The sequence below is a fragment of the Eutrigla gurnardus genome (assembly GCF_963514095.1).
Source record: "Eutrigla gurnardus genome assembly, chromosome: 24".
Taxonomy (NCBI): Eukaryota; Metazoa; Chordata; class Actinopteri; order Perciformes; family Triglidae; genus Eutrigla; species Eutrigla gurnardus.
In genome coordinates, this window is record NC_139935.1 from 9,904,628 (window position 1) to 9,927,444 (window position 22,817).

General features: G+C 46.4%; 2 protein-coding genes across 2 annotated transcripts in view; one reads left to right on the forward strand and one right to left on the reverse strand.

Moving 5' to 3' along the window:
- Window positions 1-22,817, reverse strand: part of LOC311010058 (scavenger receptor cysteine-rich type 1 protein M130-like) — a gene marked incomplete at its 3' end in the record, with an annotated part of 217,298 nt that overhangs the window by 66,713 nt on the left and 127,768 nt on the right. The window lies entirely within an intron of this gene.
- On the forward strand, window positions 1,630-11,227 carry LOC311010004 (scavenger receptor cysteine-rich type 1 protein M130-like; the record flags this gene model as incomplete). The annotated part of the gene is made up of 8 exons (XM_084004487.1): window positions 1,630-1,951; window positions 2,045-2,332; window positions 7,250-7,564; window positions 7,658-7,948; window positions 8,725-9,054; window positions 10,406-10,569; window positions 10,774-10,951; window positions 11,154-11,227. Coding segments are annotated over 8 exons (1,962 nt in total), but the record flags the coding sequence as incomplete, so codon positions are not given.

The window sequence follows — 22,817 nt, forward strand, 5'->3', positions numbered from 1 at the left end:
GTGCCTGCCGACTCTATAAAGCCATCATCAATGGAGCTCCGATACTACGAATCACCATGGCAACCTGGAGAGAGTTAGGGAGATTACTGAGTGTTTCTGTAGAAAACAAGGTCATCCTTAGAAAGCGGAGCAACGTAACTGCATCAAAATAGAGACAGTTGGCGTGGCAGATAATCACTGCCTGACTTAATGTGTATAACTGAATGAAACAGTCGATTGATCTAAAGGTGATAAGTCTTTACTTACAGTCCCACAGCGTGACACTGGTGTAACAGTTAGCAACGCTGCCTACGGTTCAGGCGACAGAGGTTCAATTCCTGTAGTTCACAAAGTAGCGCACTGAATGAATTATTATTTGCATTGGGTGTAATCCCCCCAGGCACAGAAAGAAAGTGGCTTCAGTTGAAAATTAAGCATAATAATATTGCGCAAATACGTTGACTAAGGCATATGATTTTAATCATATTTCACATATTAAACAGTAAATATAAGCAGGTATTTCAACACATAAATGTACTTAAACATTTCATAAATCTCCCGTTCGCAAAAACACTACCTCCGCAAAGAATCTGGTTGCGGATTATGTCCACGATATGAAATGTTGAAAATGTCGGAGAATATTGTTTAGGTAATATCTAATGTGATTGGAAGGAAAGGTAATCAAAATCCTCTCCCGACGCAAAGCTGCTAGAATCACTTTTATTTCCATATCGATGGTTGACGATGAAAGGACGGCACATTTTTTCAGAGTTGATTCAGATTCCGGGAAAAGGCGGAGACATGTAGGGAGAAACTCGGGGTTTGTTGAAGCAAACCTGCTAGCGAGCAGGTTAGGTTCACGGAGTATGTTAACCGGGTAACTGACTCACATTTATGCTGAACTGGCTTTGTGAAACCGAAAAACCAGAGTTTCCCTCATCTCAGGGTTAACTAACTCAAGGTTTTCACTAAACCTGATTTCTGACACGGGCCCCAGCTCTATAAATATGTTTGGTAACAGCCGTACTCATGAATAGCACCTGTCAGCTGACTGGAGATGACGTGTGATTGGTTGATGTAAGATGGGACAAACTCCTCATTGGTTAGTGAAGTTCAAGTTTCTCCTGACAGACAATTTACCAGTTTAGTGGACGTTAGAAAATACTCCATAGTACATAATGATATTCATGGTATATATGCTGACACATTTAGACAGTTGAACGGACTATTGTACATGTGATGACTCACACCATGAAAGAATTCATACATGTTTTGAAGAGAACAACTATTCAACTGAGGAGCAACATAATCAGTTTTGATCAGCAAGATATGTTCAATCATTAATTGTGCAAATTGTAGATAATTGTACTCATTTGCATATATGTGCTAAAATATTTGCAATTTGTCTAAAAGAATGAGAAATGATAATCTGTTGTGAAGCAGTGGCCAGTGGTTTGGAGGTTTACACATGTTGTTTAGAAAATATTCATTATCTTTTGAGAATTGTGGCAAAGCAATTAGAAAAACTGTAAATGATGAACTGATGGTGGAATTGTTTTGAGTCCAGTTTGAATCACTGAATAGTTTCATGACATCTTTTTCTCTGGTGTCTGGTGTCTTTTCTCTCTCTCTATTTGATCTTCTATCATCTCTCCAGACTCTGTCAGGCTGCTGAATGGGACTAGTCTGTGCTCAGGCAGACTGGAGGTGAAGTCCAACCAGTCCAACCAGTGGTGGTCCTCAGTGTGTGAAGCTGACTTTGACCAGCAGGATGCAGAGGTGGTCTGTAGGGAGCTTGGCTGTGGGGCTCCTTCAGTCCTCCAGGGGGCGCTCTATGGAGACGTGGGGGCTCCAACGTGGACCAAAGAGTTCCAGTGTGGAGGCCATGAGTCTGCTCTCCTGGACTGTAGAAGCTCAGGCTCAGATAGAAACACCTGCTCACCTGGCAAAGCTGTTGGACTCACCTGCTCAGGTAGAAGAGGAGCTGCAGCTTTGATCTGGTTCATTTCTGTTCTCATCAAACTCACTTTGCTCTTTGACTGACGACTCTCTTCTTTCTGTTCAGAGCCTGATGATGTCAGGTTGGTGGGAGGAGCCAGTCGCTGTGCTGGAACACTGGAGGTGAGACAGGGAGACTGGAGACCAGTGAAGGGCGATGTCTGGACCCTGAAGGAAGCAGCTGTTGCCTGTAGAGAGCTGGACTGTGGCTCTGCTGTTTCTGTAGGACGGAGAAAGGAGTCCTCAAGAAGACCTGTGTGGTGGATCAGGTCTGACTGTGTTCATTCTGGATCCACTCTGAGGGAGTGTGCAACATCAGTCTCCTCTTTCTCCATCCTGAATCTCACCTGCTCAGGTAAACCCCTCAGTGACATCATCTATGACAGCAGTGTTCCCAGTATGTTCCTTCCTCTGTCCCAGTGACAGTCAGTGGTTTCCACTGGACTGAACTGTAAAGTTCTCCAGGACAATGACGTCCTAGAATGTAGAGAAGTGGGCTGGTTTCTGGAAGCTTCAGACCCTCCATAGACTGCTGAGCTTCACCTGGCAGGACACACCTGTCTGTCTGTCTGTCTGTATGTCTGTCTGTCAGTCTGTCTGTCTGTCTGTCTGTCTGTCTGTCAGACCTGTGACATCACTTCCTGTTTTGAGGGTCCATCTTGTTGAACGGAGGGTAAATGTGACCTTTCATCTCTCGTCCCTCATTTCCATCTAAAGTCTTACCAAACTTCTTTCAGTAGAGAACTACAAACAGGAAGTAGGACCATATAACAGCTGTGCTCAGGTCATTTCACTGGCTTCCAGTCCATTTTAGAATTGATTTGTTCATGTTAATGGTGTTTTTAAGACCCTACATGGTCTGGGATCCCAATATCTCTCTGACAGGCTTGTGAGGTACCAAGCAGCCAGACCTCTCAGTGGTCTAGAACAGGCCGTCTGGTTATTCCCCGGCTCTCCAGGAAAACTGGTGAAAGTGCCTTTAGCTTTTCATCATGGTGGGTGAGCCCCGATGCTGTTGTCCTTTTAAAACTAAACTGGAAACATTCCTTTCTAGCGGCACCGTCCAGGGGCCCGTTCCAGAAAGCAGGCTCAACCAACTCTGAACCGAACCCTGAACTCTGAGTCGACCAACTCTGAGTTTTCGGTTCCAGAACAGCTGTTCTGAATTAGTTCAGTCAACTCTGAGGATGTAAACTCTGAGTTACGCACGTGCCTGCCGACTCTACAAAGCCATCATCAATGGAGCTCCGATACTACAAATCACCATGGCAACCGGGAGAGAGTTAGAGATATTACTGAGTGTTTCTGTAGAAAACGAGGTCATCCTTAGAAAGCGGAGCAACGTAACTGCATCAAAATAGAGACAGTTGGCGTGGCAGATAATCACTGCCTGACTTAATGTGTATAACTGAATGAAACAGTCGATTGATCTAAAGGTGATAAGTCTTTACTTACAGTCCCACAGCGTGACACTGGTGTAACAGTTAGCAACGCTGCCTACGGTTCAGGCGACAGAGGTTCAACTCCCGTGGTTCACAAAGTAGCGCACTGAACAAATATTAATTTTCATATCAGTGTAATCCCCCCAGGCACAAAAAGAAAGTGGCTGCAGCCGAAAATTAAGCATAAGAGTATTGCACAAATATGGAGACTAAGGCATATGATTTTAATCATCCATCCATCCATTGTCTACCGCTTATCCTGTATTCAGGGTCGCGGGGGGGCTGGAGCCGATCCGAGCTGTCATTGGACGAAGGCAGAGTTCACCTGGACAGGTCGCCATTCTATCACAGGGCCGACATGTAGAGTCAAACAACCAGTCACACTCACATTCACACCTAGTCATCAATTCACCTACCCCCATCCTGCATGTCTCTGGACTGTGGGAGGAAGCCAGAGAACCCGGAGAGAACCCACGCGTACACAGAGAGAACATGCAAACTCCACACAGAAGGAACCCGGGGCCGACCCAGGAATCGAACCCGGGACCCTCTCGCTGTGAGGCGACAGTTTTACCCACTACACCACCGTGCAGCCCTTGATTTAAATCATATTTCACGTATTAAACAGTAAATATAAGCAGTTATTTCAACAAAGAAATGTCCTTTTTCAGAAAACTCCTGTTCGCAAAACCCTAAAGAGCTCTGCAAAGAATCTGGATTATGTCCGCGATATGAAATGTTGAAAATGTCAGAAAATATTGTTTAGATATGTGATCGGTAGGAAAAACTGTAATTTTCTTCTAAGTAATCAAAATCCCAACTTAAAGCTGCTAGAATCTGTCCCTTCTGTGCGCTTGCTCAACTTGGCACAGCGTTACAAATGTGCCACAATAGCAACCAATCAGAGACTTGGAGAAGCTCAATTCTGATTGGCTGTTTCGTCTCAAATCACAACGCTTCCATAACACGCCGAACGAGTGGGATTTTAGATTTCCAGCCGGCAGAATGGCTAGAAATCCATAACTCACCTGATGTTGTGTTGTATTATTGTTTTCACCATTTGATTCTGCCGTTCTGCTTTCAGTTTTGTTACATCATTTTTTCTAGTTTTATTCAGAACAATCCAGCCTCCAGGAAAGATGTGTACTAGTTTTTCTTTTTCAGACAGGATGTTTCAATCTTCATGCTCAGGTCGTCTCACTGTTGGAAGACATAACTCACCTGACGTTGTGGCGTATTATTGTTTTCACCTTTTGATTCTGCCATTCTGCCGGCTGCAAATCTAAAATCCCACTCGTTCGGCGTGTTATGGAAGCGTTGTGATTGGAGACGAAACAGCCAATCAGAATTGAGCTTCTCCAAGTCTCTGATTGGTTGCTATTGTGGCACATTTGTAACGCTGTGCCAAGTTGAGCGAGCATAGTTACACAGCGTGTTCTGTTTTTATAACTGTGTACAGTATAGTTACGGCTACAGTAAAATGTGTGCTAGCTGGTTGTTCCAGAGCAATACATATTGATCGGTGTTATTTGATCACTGAAGGTACACAGTGTGTTGTGTTCTGTTTTTATAACTGTGTACATTATAGCTAGAAGGCTACAGTAAAATGTGTGTTGCGTCTGTCTTTAAACAAAAATAGACTTCAGCCGGTAACTAATTTAAAGCTCATTTGTGACGCGTCCAAAAATACAAAGGGTCCATGATCACTTAAAGTTTATTGTAACAAAAAAATCCAAGAATAAAAACTTAAGCCAACAAGCAATCAAAGCAAAAAAAGAGAAAATTAATCTGTGGTTTTTAGTAAATAAGAATAATAATAATAATTCAGCAACTGACTGATGTTGAGTAAATTGAAGATCAATAATCATTAATAATCGAATCGATAATCGTTAATAATCGAAAATCGGTCTGTAATCGAATCGAGACTTCAATAATCGAAATCAAATCGAATCCGGAAATTGGGCAAATTAACCACTCCTATTGTCTTATAGATTCTAACTAGTTGGTTGCTTCTTTTTATGTATTTTTACTCCTACTTTTTAAAGGATTTGATTCACATGCATCATTGATCACATCTGGTGCTTTTATGCACACAAGGGCTGAAGTTGGGTCTCAGCTTTGGTCGGGACACTGCCCAGCAACCCCACTGTCTAGCAGCTACGCTACTACTTACTCTCTGGGTGGGGAAATAGCTTCAGATGTCTCTTTTCTTTGTCCAGACCTGCAAACTCAGAGGGGCTGAAAAAGGTGACATATTTGCCAAATAAACCTGAGTAGGGGGGTTTGGGGGCATCCCCCCCCAAGAAGATTTTTCTGTGGTTTTATCACATAAATGAAGCATTCTGGTGAACTCTGAGAAGAAAATAAGGGAAAAGACAAGATTTTCTTCAGGTAAAAAAACAAAACAAATGTAGTAACAGATCAACAACAATAAGCACACAAACACTTACGACAGTACATGTAATCATACAAACCCAGCAGAGGCTCTGAAGCAATCATTCATCAATCTAATTACACTATATATATTTAAAGTACTCATACATATGCATACCAAGTTCTAAAAGCACAAAGGACATATCTCAGGACCTACAGACACCCTGTGCTCAAATAAAGAATCGTCAGTAATTATGAGACATGGGATGGCTCTAATTAATTTCTTGTCTCAACCTTTAGCCAGGCCCAGCTCCATCTGCACCTCAGCCCTGACGCTAGCTGTGCTACATAGATAGCGTCTTCCTCTTTGAGCTCTCATTCTGGAAAAGAAGTGTCCAGATATTATCTGCTGGGTCAGCGCTCCTTCTTCATAATGACCTCTGAACTGACATTGATTGTAGGCTAACGTTAATACACAATTCAGTCACGTTAGCTGACGTGCTAACTAGCTGACCAGCTTTCATTATAAACTTGGTGGAAAAGGTAACGTTAGGAAAAAGGAATCATGACACACTTAAACTTCATTTAACATTAAACAGCGTATTATATCGTTGGCAGATAACGAGACTTACCTCAAAGCGAGTATCATTGAAAAGTGAAGAAGACGACGATGCCGTTATCTTGACGTTCCACCAAAGATATTTTATTGTGAAGGAGATCACACTCGGAAACGCCAATAGTCTCACTCCAGTCTATGTGAAATTATGCCAACGACCCCCCCCCCCCCACCTTTGGATCAACACGAATGACATAATTGGACTGAAAACAGTAAATTTTGCTGAAAAATATTCTATTCAATGCATTATGTAAAAAACATTCTGTTATATTAAAATATATCAAAACATTGGTTGGAACAAGTCTGTCTTTCCCAAACTTTGGTTGTGACTTGTCCTTATCGTCCCGATGCAAACTTCCGCCCTCGTGCACACATCAAACTGTGCAGCTCTAATGTGATCATCACAGGTTAGCGGCTGCATGAGGACCATGAGGGAGAACATGGACGTCCCCACTATTCTGCAACAGCAGTGCTGTGTGAAGAGAGTGCAACACATTTCTTTGTCACACGGCTGATATGGTGTTAACGTGGCACAGTTGGTGTCTCCCTGCCTTATTACGTGGAGCATCCACAGTTAGTGAAGTGTTGTGTTGTCTGCTTGTGGACCTCGGTGTCACAGTGGGACAGAGACCACATCAGCTTCACCCTTAAGCCACGAGTACACGGGAATGTGATGGAACATGGCTGCAGGCTGTGGTGTTGTAACCATGTGTTCTGGTGTTCATGATGAACTGATGGTGGAATTGTTTTGAGTCCAGTTTGAATCACTGAATCGTTTCATGACATCTTTTTCTCTGGTGTCTTTTCTCTCTCTCTATTTGATCTTCTATCATCTCTCTAGACTCTGTCAGGCTGCTGAATGGGACTAGTCTGTGCTCAGGCAGACTGGAGGTGAAGTCCAACCAGTCCAACCAGTGGTGGTCCTCAGTGTGTGAAGCTGACTTTGACCAGCAGGATGCAGAGGTGGTCTGTAGGGAGCTTGGCTGTGGGGCTCCTTCAGTCCTCCACGGGGCGCTCTATGGAGACGTGGGGGCTCCAACGTGGACCAAAGAGTTCCAGTGTGGAGGCCATGAGTCTGCTCTCCTGGACTGTAGAAGCTCAGGCTCAGATAGAAACACCTGCTCACCTGGCAAAGCTGTTGGACTCACCTGCTCAGGTAGAAGAGGAGCTGCAGCTTTGATCTGGTTCATTTCTGTTCTCATCAAACTCACTTTGCTCTTTGACTGACGACTCTCTTCTTTCTGTTCAGAGCCTGATGATGTCAGGTTGGTGGGAGGAGCCAGTCGCTGTGCTGGAACACTGGAGGTGAGACATCAGGGAGACTGGAGACCAGTGTATGACTATTACTGGACCCTGAAGGAAGCAGCTGTTGCCTGTAGAGAGCTGGACTGTGGCTCTGCTGTTTCTGTAGGACGGAGAAAGGAGTCCTCAAGAAGACCTGTGTGGAGGATCAGGTCTGACTGTCTTCATTCTGGATCCACTCTGAGGGAGTGTGCAACATCAGATTCCTATTTCTTCATCCTGAATCTCACCTGCTCAGGTAAGCCCCTCAGTGACATCATCTATGACATCATCTATGACAGCAAGGTTCCCAGTATGTTCCTTCCTCTGTCCCAGTGACAGTCAGTGGTTTCCACTGGACTGAACTGTAAAGTTCTCCAGGACAATGACGTCCTAGAATGTAGAGAAGTGGGCTGGTTTCTGGAAGCTTCAGACCCTCCATAGACTGCTGAGCTTCACCTGGCAGGACACACCTGTCTGTCTGTCTGTCTGTCTGTCAGACCTGTGACATCACTTCCTGTTTCCACAGCGTATCTTGATCTCATTCTAATATTTAACGCTAGATTGTGGGCTTTAAGTCTCATGTTGTGCAATAAAAGTTTTCAAACATATCTTTTGTATTTTGATAATAATAATTATAAAGACAATAATAAAGGTTATTTATAGCACTTATCAAAACGAGTAGTTACATCATTCTTTATGAGGCAGACATCAAGAGAGGAAAGGAGAGAATAAAATGCAACATACACACATTTCCAGATATTTATGAACAAATCTGAATAAATCCAAATGAATTCTTAAAAAATATATCAATCTGAACGTGTTCACAAACTACAGGTAGCATCTAACAGGATGGAACTGTTTCTATGACTTCCTGTGATGTCTATGAAGGCTGCTGGAAAGTGTTGGACTGGACGGCAGCTTTTAGGCTCCGCCTCCTGCTGCTGCCGCCTGGTCTCGTCTACTTTCCAGGCGAGGAGCAGTTCATCTCCAACGAGCCTCATGTGACCGTTCATCATCTCTCTGTCTTTACAGACCTGCTGCTGCAGCCAAACATCTCCGTGTCCTCCTCCATGGACGGGGTCTCCGAGGCCCAGCAGCAGGGGTTTCAGGTGTTCAGGCGCTCCACCTTCATCGTCTTCTGCTCCGTCCAGCCACAGTACCCAGGAGGCTCCTTCCAGCTCACCTTCACCTCCTCCAACTCAGCACACAACTACACCCAGCCAGCTGTCAATCACACTGCCCACTTCCTGTTTGCTGCTGCAGAGCCCGCCCACCAGGGAAGCTACAGCTGTGTTTATCACGTCCATGTTCTTTCTCATAACCTCTCCTATGAGAGCCGTCTGCTCTCTGTCACTGTCGTAGGTAAGCTGACTGTTCAATTCCTGATTAGCATGACTGAAAGAAGTGAAATGTAATAATATTCTTTTAGATTTAGGTTTAATCCCACAGACACAAAAAGAATGTGGCTGCAGCTGAAAATGAAGCAGAAGAATATTGTGCAAACAGGCAGCCTAAGACATATGGTTTTAATCTGATGCCAGATTTCCAGTCTGCCCATGCTCGGCAATAAACTCCTTTCTGATTCTGATTCTGAACATCGTGTCCCGACGTCAGGCTGCTCCAATCAATGTGCTTCCATATCTATTAGGTGGAAGTTTAGGTTCACTGTCTTTGTGGAACAGAGGACCCAGAGTGTCCCTCTTCTCAGGCTTAACAAACTCAGAGTTTAACTAAACCTGCTTTCTGGAATCCAGCCCTGATCTAGTGAACAAAGTGAAACCAGGTCTGTAAATGGTGACAGCAAACAATGGACTGGAGGACAGAATGCCAGGTTCCTCGTTTGTGTTGAATGGCAGCTGTTGGAGTCATGATGAGTCATGTGATGACTGTCCATGTGTTTGATCATCAGATCTGAGACCTGTCATCATCAGATTGGTCACCGTGCCGCTGATTCTGCTGTCGGCGCAGGTCGGCCTTTACTTCTACTGTAAGGTACTGACACATGTCTGTTGTTGAGAGCACTGACTCAGTCTGTGTTCATTGACCTGGAGAGAGGAGCCATGCAGGAAGTCACATGTCTGTGTGCTGTCACGTCTCTCCAGGCCAGCAGGGGGCAGAAGCCGGGCAGACGGGAGGACGTGGAGCCGGATTACTACAACCTGGGCGTTGGTGCAGCTGAAGGAGGGCCGACTGAACAGGAAGGAGCTCGGGGAGCAGAGTAGCACCTCCAAGGAGCTCCTCTCACATCCACATGGGTTTCTAACACACCGACACCAGCTCATGTTCATACGCATGTTCCTCTGGAAATATGACTCATCACATTTCTACTATATTGTTATTACTCTTGACATGAAAAGATGTCCATGTTGAAGTGGGGGGTTTGGAGCTAGGTGCTATCTCTGAAGCGTGAGGATCTGCTGGTGATGCTTCTGTACCTCTTCCCTGATGGTAAAAGAGTGAACAGGTGATGTGCTGGGTGGGAGGGGTCAGTGGGGATGTTTCTAGCCTTCCTGATGATTCTGGTGTCATAGTGTGAGGCGATGGTAGGCAGACTGCAGCCAATGACCTCTGAGGCTCTGTGCACTACTTTCTCTCTGTTGCTAACCCAAATGTCCTCAGCTGACGGAGGAAGTGGAGTCTCTGCTGGGCTTTGCTGACAATGACACTGATGTTCAGGTCCCATGAGAGGGGCTGGTGTATGGTGGGACCTAAGAAGCAGAAGGAGGAGACCCTCTCAACAAGCTGGCCATAGATGGAGAGGGGGAGGTGTTGGGCTGCCTTCTTTCTGAGGTCAACCATCAGCTCTTTGCTTGTAGATGTATTGATGATGAGGTTGTTGTCTTGGCACCACCTCACCAGCTGTTCTCCTTCACCCTGGTAAGCACCCTGCCGCTTTCCTGATGTTTTGATGGTGGAGCAGCCTTCTGACATCATGCTCTGAGATTGAAAAGGGTGGACCAGCCAACCTAGGGTGGGGAGACTGAGAGAGCTGGTCTGAGCTTCACTGGACTCCAATCTACAGTAGAAATGACACAATTACAATCCCACCTCCACATTAATAACCTGTTTGAGCCCCTCCAGTCTGGTGTTCGCCCCCTCCACAGCACTGAAACAACCCTCGTCAAAGTCCTCAATGACCTCCTCACCTCTACTGACACAGGTTCCCTCAATATCCTCACCCTCCTCGATCTGAGCGCAGCCTTCGATACCGTTAGCCATAACATTCTGCTCTCCAGGCTCCAAGACCTTGGTATGGAAGGTACCGCACTCAGCTGGCTCCAGTCCTACCTCTCCAACAGATCCCACTTTATTTCCCTCCAATACCATACCTCTCCCTCAGCCACAGTCACACAGGGTGTACCCCAGGGATCTGTACTCAGCCCCCTCCTCTTCATCATCTCCATCCTCATTCATGCCTTCATTTCCTCCCGTCTCGATGACTGTAACTCATTCCTCCACAGCATCAACTCCAGCTCCACAAACCGACTCCAACTTGTCCAGAACGCAGCCGCACGTCTCATCAGCCCAGTCCTAAAGAACCTCCACTGGCTTCCCATCTCCCACCGCATCCCCTCCAAAATCCTGGTCCTCACCTAGAAGGCACTCCACCATCTGACCCCCCCTCATCTCCCTGACCTCATCCCCCCCTACCAACCCTTCGCGGGCCCTCAGATCCACATCAGCCGGTCTCCTCTCCATCCACAAATCCAACCTCCACAGCTTCGGGGACAGAGCGTTCTCCAGGGCAGCTCCCAGGCTCTGGGAGTCCCTTCCCCAAACCATCGGTGATTCTGAGTCCCTCACCATATTCCAGTCCCGCCTCCAAACCCATCTTCTTTCTTTCATTGTTTTGTCTGATGGTCTGTTTATCTCTTGTCTGTAAAGCGTCATTGGGTTCAGAAAAGCGTGATATAAATTGAATGTGTTATTATTATTATTAGAAATCCTTCAGCCTCTCAGGAAGGGGGGCTCACATGATGCTTGGTCTTGTAGTTAGTGATTGTGTGCCGGCCCTGCCAAACCCCCTTAAAGTCATGGACTTGGAGCTTGTTTTCAGGTGTGACTCTAGAAGTGGCTTCAGCTGTTTGAGCTGCCTTTTGAAGTTGCTATTTAAGGAGTTTGTATTGGTCTTTGTGGCCACATTGAAATGCAGCATTTGTCTCACTGCATAGGCGCCTTACTTCCTTGTTGAAGCGAGGCTTGTTGTTGCTATGGTAACAGGTTTCTTCATGGAGACGTGGTTGAAATCAGCACCAGGACTTCAGAGTCCTGTTGGAGGTCCCAGAGACTGTTTTCACACCGACTTCATCTGTTAGTCACATGTCATGACTTCACGTCAGCGCCCCCTTGTGGTTCACATGGCTCATTGTTGTTCTGATGTTGATTTGGGCAGCAGGACACATTTAGCTGAAGAGAATCACAATGAACAGCTTAATTTGTGATGAACCAATGTTTATATTTCATAAGAATTCTGCTTCTTTTTATACATAAGTGTTGACTTAATGTTGTAATTAATATAAAAAAGTATATGATTTTGTATTTCAGGATTTTACTCTTATTAATCATTTTGCTCATATCATCAACAGTTGTTTTTGATTTTGCTATTTTTTATAAGTTTTGAGCTCATTTGACTTAGTTTAAGGAATGTTGTTGTTTATCGTGACTTTTTATTCATGACAATGTTTTATATGATGAGAAGAGAAAGCAAAAAGCAAAATGAAACAAAAATACCAAAAACTAACAAATATGAGGCCATGGGATGATCAGTAAATCAAAGCAAATTTCAAAATAAAAGTGTGTATATAGAATAATGATGAAGCATCTGTCTCAATGAGTTTGCTCATTTTTGTACTGAACAGATTTTGATGAGAAATATGGTCATAACTAAGCAAACAATCTGAATAAACATAAGAAACATATGCAGCAGGTCGATGCAGTTGAAGTAGAACATTGAAATCTTGACTTTATTTGTTTTGGAATTTCAATCGACCACAAATCTCTCAGGTCATGTTTCTATGTTACATGTTATGCCTATATTTGATTCCTAGACTATTTCATGTCATACGTTGTCACTTTGAACTGCTGTTTTGGACACATTTAATGAGCTTTGTTGGAGGAGCCTGAGATCCAACGACTGCTCCTCTGGAACCCTTGTGCAAAAGAAAATAAATACATATATAGTACATAATTTGATGTATCGCTCTGTTTTTTCACATGACACACTTTCACATGTCAAATGAACGACTACATTTTGCCACATTTAGCTCTTAACGTTTAAAAAAGTGTTGTGAATATTTTAAAGTCACTTTTTACCACATTTACAGCAATATTTTTTTGTCATATTTACTTTTCTTGTAAAAATATATTAAATCTAAATGTTTGATATGAAATATAAATCCGTTTGTTAAAGGTCCCATATTATGAAAAACAGGTTTTCTCTGGTCTCTACACCTATAAACTGGTCCTCCCTGAGCCTGTCAACTCCCAGGATGAGGAAAACAAGCGACTCCTGCATGGTCTCTGCAGCCCCCCCACTGGTACAACAGGGCTCCAGTGTTGTTGGACCTCCGACGGCTGTGTGGAATTGATGAAAAACAGTATAATATGGGACCTTTAAAATCCCTGACCTGTTAAGGGCCAACCTTCAATTTTGTAAATTCCAGGTTTATTCCCATTAATTCCCGTTAATTACCATAGACATTTTGCAACTCTGAAAATTCCCGGAATTTTGCAACCCTATTGAAAAATATCTAATTTATTAGGCAAGGCAAGGCAACTTTATTTGTATAGCACATTTCATACACAAGGCAGACTCAAAGTGCTTCACATCATACAACAAAGTGAAAAAAAATAGAAGAATTAAAAGAAAATAAAGGCAAAAAATTAAAAATGCATTACAGAAAGAAAAGGAGAATAAAAACATATTTGCAATAATTAAAAACAGTGCAGACATTAAAAGATTTAGCAGAAAGCTATGGTGAACATAACAGTTTTCAGTCTAGTTTTAAAAGTGGTCAGATTTGGGGCAAGTTTTACATCAAGTATGATGATTTGAGAGAGGTGTTATTTTATGAAATCTATGGACAAAACCCTGAAATATTTTGGTGCTCTGATGAACAGAAGCTGGAGTGGTTGTTTAATTTCAATGTGTTTAAAACTGCTAACTTTATTTCTCAAGGTTGGAAAAGAAGACAGATACATTTGTTTAATTAATTTTTGATGCGTTGTTGTTGTGCTGATTCAGTTGTGTTCTGGATCTGACTTGGTGGTTTCTTTTTCTTTTGTTTTTTTTTGCTGGTGTCTTGTAAGCCCATGTGGGCTGGGCATACAAAAGTATGCATGACACAATAATAAAAGTCATTCATTCATTCATTCATTCATTCATTCATTCATTCATCAGGAAGTTTATTCCAGCTATTTGTTGTATAGTGACTAAATGATGCTCTCCCATGATTGTTGTTTACTCTGGGAATCACTAACAGATTGGTCTCAGAAGATCATAGTGGTCTAGAAGGCTTATGTAGTGGGAGCATATCAGTGATATACTTCGGTCCTAGACCATGTAGTGATGTATATGTGAGCAGGAGGATTTTGAAATCAATCCTCTGACATACAGGGAGCCAATGTAAGGATTTAAGAATTGGTGTAATGTGCTCACATTTTTTGGTCTTTGTAAGAACTCTAGCAGCAGCGTTGTGAACAAGCTGTAGCTGCCTGACAGTTTTTTTCGGAAGACCTGCAAGGAGACCATTACAGTAGTCTAGCCTACTAGTAATAAAGGCATGTACAAGTTTTTCTAAGTCTTGAGCTGACATGAGCCCTCTAAGTCTTGCTACATTTTTGAGGTGATAGTAGGCTGATTTTGTTACTGATTTAATGTGACTGTCGAAATGTAAATCAGAATCCATAATAACCCCAAGATTTCTGGCTTTGTTTGAGGTTTTCAGGGACAGAGAGTGAAGGTGTTGAATTACTTTAAACCTTTCTTTTTTAGCACCAAAAACAATTATCTCAGTTTTGTCCTCATTTAGTTGTAGGAAGTTTTGGCACATCCAGTCTTTGACTTGCTCAATGCACTGGCACAGAAGATCTATGGGGCGATAGTCATTTGGTGATAGCGCTACATATATTTGGGTGTCATCGGCATAGCAATGGTGGTCAATGTTATTATTTTGCAAGATTTGTCCTAGTCGGAGCATGTAGATGTTGAATAAAGTCGGCCCCAAGATTGAACCTTGGGGGACTCCACACGTTACATTGGTAGGTTCTGATACAAAGTCGCCAATGGAAACAAAATAGTTCCTATCTTGTAGATATGACTTGAACCAGCTTAAGACTGTGCCTGAGAGCCCCACCCAGTTTTCCAACCTGTCCAAAAGTATTGAGTGGTCGACAGTGTCAAATGCAGCACTGAGGTCTAATAGCAGTAATATTGAAGTTTTGCCAGAGTCTGTTGTGGCGCCTCCGGGGTTACGAGAAGGCGCTACGTGACCAATTTCAGGGAAAAGAGGGCTGTCCACACCAAATTCACAATCAATGTTCTTTATTAAAGACTGTGGCAGGGATGCTGTCGCTGCCGCGGAGTGCGGGGCTGGCTTGAGGGGGCTGAGGCTGAGGGGGCTGAGGCTGAGGCGGCGTCGTTGGGCGAGAGCGGGGTTCGGTACACGGGGAAGGGCAGTCATACGGTCCGGGGCTCGGCGGGAGAGGCGGCGGTCAGGCAGGCGGGGGTCGAAGCAGAGGCGGGTAGTCAGACGGTCCGGGGGTCGATCAGGGCGCGGGGTTCTCCTACAGAAGCGGGTCATACACAGGGCTTTTAGTTTTCTCTCTCTCTCTCTCTCTCAATCATCTCCTTACTCTCCACCCGAACGTGTTCTCCGCCGTCTCCTTTTATCCCCTCCTGTCATCTTGCGCTGATTTCCTCCCAGCCGTGTTCCTCCACGCCGGTGATTCTGATGGGCAATCGGAACTCCATATATGGTCCGCCGTCCGTTCACTGTGCGGTGCCTTGGAGGGGAAGAGTGCGGTGGCAACAGCGCCGTGGCTGTCACATGCCACGGCGGTACATACACGTTGTTTATTATGCTCCCCGGTTCCCTCCTCCTTACCTCTGTCCCGCGGGTGCCACATACCCCCCCCCCCTCAGCTCCGACCATGTGGGAGGGGCGATCCAGCCGCTCAGGGCGTCCCGCCGGGACAGGGCATCCGCGTTTCCATGGGCTGAGCCGGACCTGTGGGTGACATTAAACGAGTACGGCTGGAGAGCCAGGAACCATCGGGTTACCCGGGCATTGGTGTCCTTGTGTCGGGCCATCCACACCAACGGAGCATGATCCGTCACCAGGGTGAACTGTCTTCCCAGGAGATAATACCTCAAGTTCTCCACGGCCCACTTGATCGCCAGACATTCCCGCTCCACGGTCGAATAATTCTTCTCGCTGGGCGTCAGCTTACGGCTGATGTATGTGACGGGATGTTCCTCACCTTCTTGTACTTGGGCCAGGGAGGGCACCCACCCCGGTTTCTGACGCGTCGGTTTGGACCAGTAGGGGTAGGGAGAAGTCAGGGGTCACCAGCACGGGATCGGAGCAGAGGGCGTCCTTCAGTCCCTGAAACGCTTTCTCTGCCTCCGGGGTCCACCGTATCCGGTCTGGCTGTTGTTTTTTTGTATACTCCGTGAGGGGTCCTGCAAGAGAGGAGAAGTGAGGGACGAAGCAGCGGTAATAACTGGCTAGACCCAGGAATGTTTTCACCTGGCGCTTGCTCTGGGGGCGGGGCCACTCGCGGATCGCCTCGACCTTCCCCACCTGGGGTTTCACACAGCCCCTGCCGATGACGAAGCCGAGGTAATTGGCTTCTTGTAGGCCGAGGCGACATTTCTTGGCGTTGGCGGTGAGCCCCGCCTCCCGCAGCGCCTGGAGTACCGTGCTCAGTTGCTCCAGATGGGTTCCCCACTCCTCCCCATGGATCACGATGTCATCCAGGTACGCCGCCGCGTATTCCCGGTGGGGCCGGAGTACCTGGTCCATCAGGCGCTGGAATGTGGCGGGGGCTCCGTGTAATCCGAACGGGAGTCGGAGGTACTGGAACAGCCTGTCGGGGGTTGCGAAGGCGGTCTTTTCGCGGGCTTCGGGGGAGAGAGGCACCTGCCAGTACGCCTTAGTCAGGTCGAGGGTGGAGATGTACCGGGCCTTTCCCAGGCGTTCGATCAGTTCATCCACCCGCGGCATGGGGTAGGCATCGAACTGGGATATGGCGTTGAGGTGCCGGAAGTCGTTGCAGAACCGTAACGAACCATCGGGTTTGGGGACTAGGACGATGGGGCTACACCACTCACTCCGGGACTCTTCTATGATGCCAGCTTGTAGCATTTTCTGGAACTCTTCTCGAATGGCCTGTCTCCTGGCCTCGGGGACACGGTAGGGTCTTAGTTTTACCTTCCTGCCGGGGGTTGTGTGGATGGGGTGTTCGATGAGGGTGGTGTAGCCCGCCTCGGTGGAAAAAACCCGGTGGTGCCTCTGCACCAGCTCCCGGAGGTCCTGGGTCTGTCGGGGCGTGAGCTGCTCTCCCATGGGCACTGCCTCCAGCACTGTCTTGTGCGGCTTCTGTGGGGGAGAGAGAAACAGACACGCCTCGCGGGCCACCCATTTTTTCAGGAGGTTTATGTGATAAATCTTGGTGAGGTGTCGTCTACCTGGCTGTCGTACCCTGTAGTTGACTTCGCCCGTCCTCTCGATCACCTCATATGGCCCCTGCCACCGCGCCAGGAACTTGCATTCCACAGTGGGAATTAACACCAGGACTTTATCCCCCACCTGGAACTCGCGGGGTTGCGCTCCCCGGTTGTAGACCCGTGCCTGTGCCGTTTGGGCCTCGGCCATGTGCTCTCTCACGAGCGGCCACAGCGTCGTCATGCGCTTACGGAGGTCCTCCACATGTTCCACCATCGTTCGGTGGGGAGAGGGTTGCTGCTCCCACGCCTCCTTGGCCAGGTCCAGCAGGCCTCGGGGTCTCCGACCATAGAGAAGTTCAAACGGGGAGAAACCGGTGGATGCCTGGGGAACTTCCCGTATAGAAAACATTAGGAAAGGCAGTAGCTGATCCCAGTTTCTCCCGTCCAGTTCCATCACTTTTTTTAACATTTTCTTTAAGGTCTGATTAAACCTTTCCACTAAGCCATCAGTTTGTGGGTGGTACACAGATGTGCGTAACTGTTTAATGCGTAGTAGCTTGCACATCTCACGCATCAGTCCAGACATAAAGGGGGTACCTTGATCGGTCAGGATCTCCTCAGGGATGCCGACCCGGGTGAACATCAGCACCAGCTCCTTGGTGATGCCCTTCGTAGCCATGGTGCGGAGGGGAATGGCCTCCGGGTAGCGGGTGGTGTAGTCCAACACGACGAGGATGTATTGGTACCCGCTACTGCTCTTTGGGAGGGGCCCGACCAGGTCCATCCCTATTCGGCTGAACGGGGTAGTTATAATTGGGAGGGGAACTAAGGGGGCTCTTACGTGCGGCCGGGGCGCCACCATCTGGCAGTCGGGGCACTGTCGGCAGTGGTCCTCCACCTCCCTCTTCACCCGTTCGAGGGTCTGATGCGTGTGAGAGTGGCCTTACCCCTTGCACTGGGTGGCCATCCACCACGGCAACCTGGCTCAGCGCGCTGGCGAGGTTGCGGTCCTCCAGTTGGGCAGTCCCGAACCTTCCGGACAGCCGTGGCGTAAGGGGCGGAGCGTCGGAGCCCAGGGGAAACAGGTCGAGGAGGTTCTCCTCCTCGTCGGCGGGGGAGAGGGGGTCTCCTCTCCTCGCTCAGCTGCAGCGCTAGCAGCGCCCTCGGAGAGGGGGTCGGTGGAGTCCCCGGGGCCGACCTCATTTAGTCCACATAGGGGGTTATCACGGGGCACTCTTCTGGGGAGGGGCGGCTTCCTGGCCCCGTCTCATTTTGCCAGGGAGTGCCAGAGGGGGTGAAACAGGGCCGCGTCTCGGCCAATGAGTACCTCTACTGGCAGGTCCGGGACGAGGCCCACTGCGCCCTGGAATGTGCCCTGCGTCGTCTGCACCTCGACGTGGGCGGTGGGGTAGCGGCGGGTCTCGCCGTGAATGCAGGTCACGGCCACCGTGTCTGGAAGCGGCGGGCCGGGGGCGAATTCGGGGCGGACTAGCGTCACTGCGCTCCCGGAGTCTAGGAGGGCCGAGGCGTCGCGTCCGTTGACGCGGATGGGGGTCACGGGGTTGGGTCCTTCTGCTTGGCCCCAGCAGGCGGAGAGGAGTCCACAGGTTTTCTGGGGGTTCGGATCGGAGGAAGCCGAGGGCATCGAGACATCCTGGCGAAGGGGACACCCCCAGGATAGGTGTCCCAGGCCACCGCAGGTGAAACACCTCCTCAGGTCAGCCGCTGGCACTGGACGCTCCATGGGGGGGTGGGGAAGAGGTTTTACCGGCTCAGAGCTCCGCGGACGTCCTGGGGCCTCCACCTTTGTCGGACGGCTGGCTCGTAGTACCGCTTGTGCCGCGAGGTGTCCCTCAACGAGCGCCACCAGCTGTTCTGCGCTCTCGGGGTTGCTCTGGCATGCGAGCCGCTTCGGCTGTGTTAAGACGGATGTCATTTACAACTTTAATAAGGGCCGTCTCGGTGCTATGAAAAGGTTGAAATCCTGACTGGAAGTTGTTGTGGTAGCCAGTTGAAGCCAGAAAGTGATTTAGTTGTTGTAGTTGTTTCTCAATTATTTTACTTATGAATTGTAGATTTGAAATTGGTCTGTAGTTGTTGATAATAGAGGCATCTAGGCTCCGCTTTTTTAGAAGAGGTTTAATGACTGCAGTTTTGAAGGCCTTTGGGAAATTGCCTGATTGAATGGAGTTATTAACTATTTGCAATACGTCTATTGATAGGCAGTCAAAAACATTCTTAAAAAAGTTGGTAGGTAAAGCATCAAGGCAGCAGGTGGATGATTTTAGATTTGTCACCGTTTCCACTAGAGTTTTAGAGTCTATGACATTAAAGCTTGCCATCATTGCTGTGTTACTTTTGCCTGAACAGGGTGGTGATCCAACTTTTTTGTTTGAGATATTGATGGCGCGTCTGATGCCTTCAATTTTATTAGTATAAAAGAATGCAAACTCATTGCATTTCCGTGTGGAGTGGAGTTTAGCTGGTATTTGTGTTGGGGGGTTGGTCAGTCTGTCAACAGTTGCAAATAGGGTTTTCGCCTTATTAGTGTTTTTGTTTATGATATTGGAGAAGAATGTTTCTCTCGCACTTTTTAAGACTAAATTGTAGGCCCGGAGGCTCTCTTTATAGATGTCATGGTGAATATGAAGTTTAGTACTCCGCCAGATTCGTTCAGCCTTCCTGCACTCTCTTCTGCTTTTCTCCAGGGTGCCTTTTGCTTACCAGAAATTGTTTTAACCGTAGCAGGTGCAATGACATCTATGACATTCAGAATTTTGGAATTAAAGATGTTTACAAGATGATCAGCATGACATGGGTTTAGAGGTGGTAACGAGGAGATGGCATTTTTAAAGAGTACATTGGCATGTTCATTGATGTACCGCTTTTTGACCTTATTTGATTCTGTTTGTGTGTCAGGAATGAAAGAAATATTAAAGAAAACACAGAAGTGATCAGACAATGAAGGATCAGTCACAGAAACATCAGAAACATCGAGACCTTTTGTGATAATCAGGTCCAGGGTGTGTCCCTTACAATGAGTAGCCTCTTTCACATGTTGAGAAAGGTCAAATGTATCTAGAATATTAAAAAGTTCTTTTGCACCCTTGTCATTCAAATCATCAATATGAAAATTAAAGTCACCGGTTATAGCTAGGCATTTAAAATCAGTGGAGATGCTAGACAATAATTCAGTAAAATCCACATCCACATTCAGTCCTCCTTCAACGTTTCTGATAATCTGAGTAGGGCGGGGGGTAGGTGGGGGTAGCTCCTGGAATTCCAAGGGGGAGGAGGGGAGAGAAAGGTTTATTGGAGGGAGGGAGAATGACGAAGACCTGGATGGAGATTTGGGGGGGGGGGGGGTTGGGGGAGGGATCCACACTCAGTCCCTCTTCGACGTTTCTGATAATCTGTGTTTCGTCTTCCCTCTTTGTTGGTTCCTCTCGTCTCTTGTCCTTGGCGACAGATGGATGACGCAGGCAGTAAGTTATTAGCAAAGCATTATACATAAGCTCAAACATTGGGTTTTGGTACATCTCAAACATAACTTCACACCCAGAAAGCTGTTAAACACATGGGTCCCACTATACTTAAGTGTCTGTACACAGACAGATTAGACAGGTAGTCAGACAGAAGATGGGGTTGTAGACAGGCAGAGAGTGTTGCTGTTGCTGGAGACTGTAGATTGAGATGTTTAAGTGTGTTACATCATAAACTGTGGACAAATTAAGAGAAACTCCTCTCAATATAAAACACTTCAATAGTCCAAAAAAATAACTAAAAAATAAGTAAAGTAAATCTCTACAATCTCCACCATGTAAAACTCAAATAATTAATAAATTCATTTAATTTATTATGTCAAATATGTATATACTCCCAGATCATAACCTCCTTATCACATTTCCTTGATGTAAAGTATTTCAAGTCTAACCATTAACATTAATAACTCGACATACTGTTGTACTACAAACTGGTTTACATTATGCGGCGTTCACACCGGATGCGACAGAGGCGAATACAATCGCGTGACACCCGTGTATCGCGCCGCTTGATCATTTTGGACTATTCGCGTCATTCGCGCATGATGCTGATTTTTGAACCGTGGGCGCCCCTTTCTCCCGCTCTCTTTCCACGTCGATCATGGCTGATATCTCCCCCGTTGCTGCACTGTACCTGCTGTACAAGTCCCAGAAACGCCGGAAAACCACCCGCCTTCGGGTCTGGGTTCATGAAGTTACCGGGTCCCACCTCCTCACCGACCTTCATCCATGTTGTTACTCTGAGGTTGAGACAACCAGCCCGTCCTCCCTACCACCGCTGTGTGTCTTCACAGCAGCAGAGAGGCTGACAGGAGAGGAGCAGTGACGTCACAGGGCTGCTCAATGCAAGTTTCAGTTGGAAACTTTCCATGGGAATTAATAGGAATTCATGGGAATAAACGTGGAATTTACAAAATTAAAGGTTGGTCCTGAACAGGGATTTTTAATATAGTTGCGGAAAATATACTTAAGCATAATTTTGACTAAAACAACCAGATTTCATGCAAGTACACTTGAGAGTATCAATGCTGTTATCTTATTCTACCGTAAAATGCCACATGCATCATCTGATTTCACACAAGCTGATGTTCAAGGAAAGTCTTTGTGTGTAAATATTGTGAAAAGACATACGTGAAGAATGCCACAAAACTGCAGCAGCATATTGCAAAGTGCAAATATAATATATGAATATTTCCCAAATTCCCCAGCGTAACTTCCCATGGAAAGTCTTCAGAAAATGTACTGGAAATGTTCTGCTGCTTTGCAACCCAATCTTTGAACAGATACACTGCAATAATTGTCAGTCAAGTTAACTTCTACATGTTAGTCGAAAGTCATTTGGAATATAAATCTTAACTTGAAATGGGAAGTCATGTAAACATATTCAAGTTGTTTTAACTTGAGATGGTGAGTTACAATAATGCAGACGTGTGTTTGTGTGACTCGGTAAGCGAAGTTTTCTGGCACTCTGCCGTCTCGAGCACTAGCGCGTGCACGTGTGTGTCGTTATCAGCTGTATCAGCAGCTCCACCCCCTTCCCCCTCAAACCGCCTCTCCTTCCACTCAGCTGTTATTGCAACATACACTTAATACGTTCAGGCTTTAACAGGCTGACATTTCCTTATCAGTAAACTGTTACCATGGTAACTGACTCTGTGAAGCTAACCTGCTCGCTGGCAGGTTTTCTTCAACAAACTGAGTTTCTCCCAATCTGTGTCCTCCATTTTGCTGATCCTGAACCAGCTGTGGAAACTTGCAGAGTCCTTTCCTCGTCAACCATCGATATGGAAGCACAAGTGATTCTAACAAAACGAGGCTGTTACGGCCACCACATAAAGTTGGCTCAATCTGTGGCCGCAAACATACCAAAGAGTCCAAACTCGACACTGAAGAGACAAAAACCCAAATCTTTA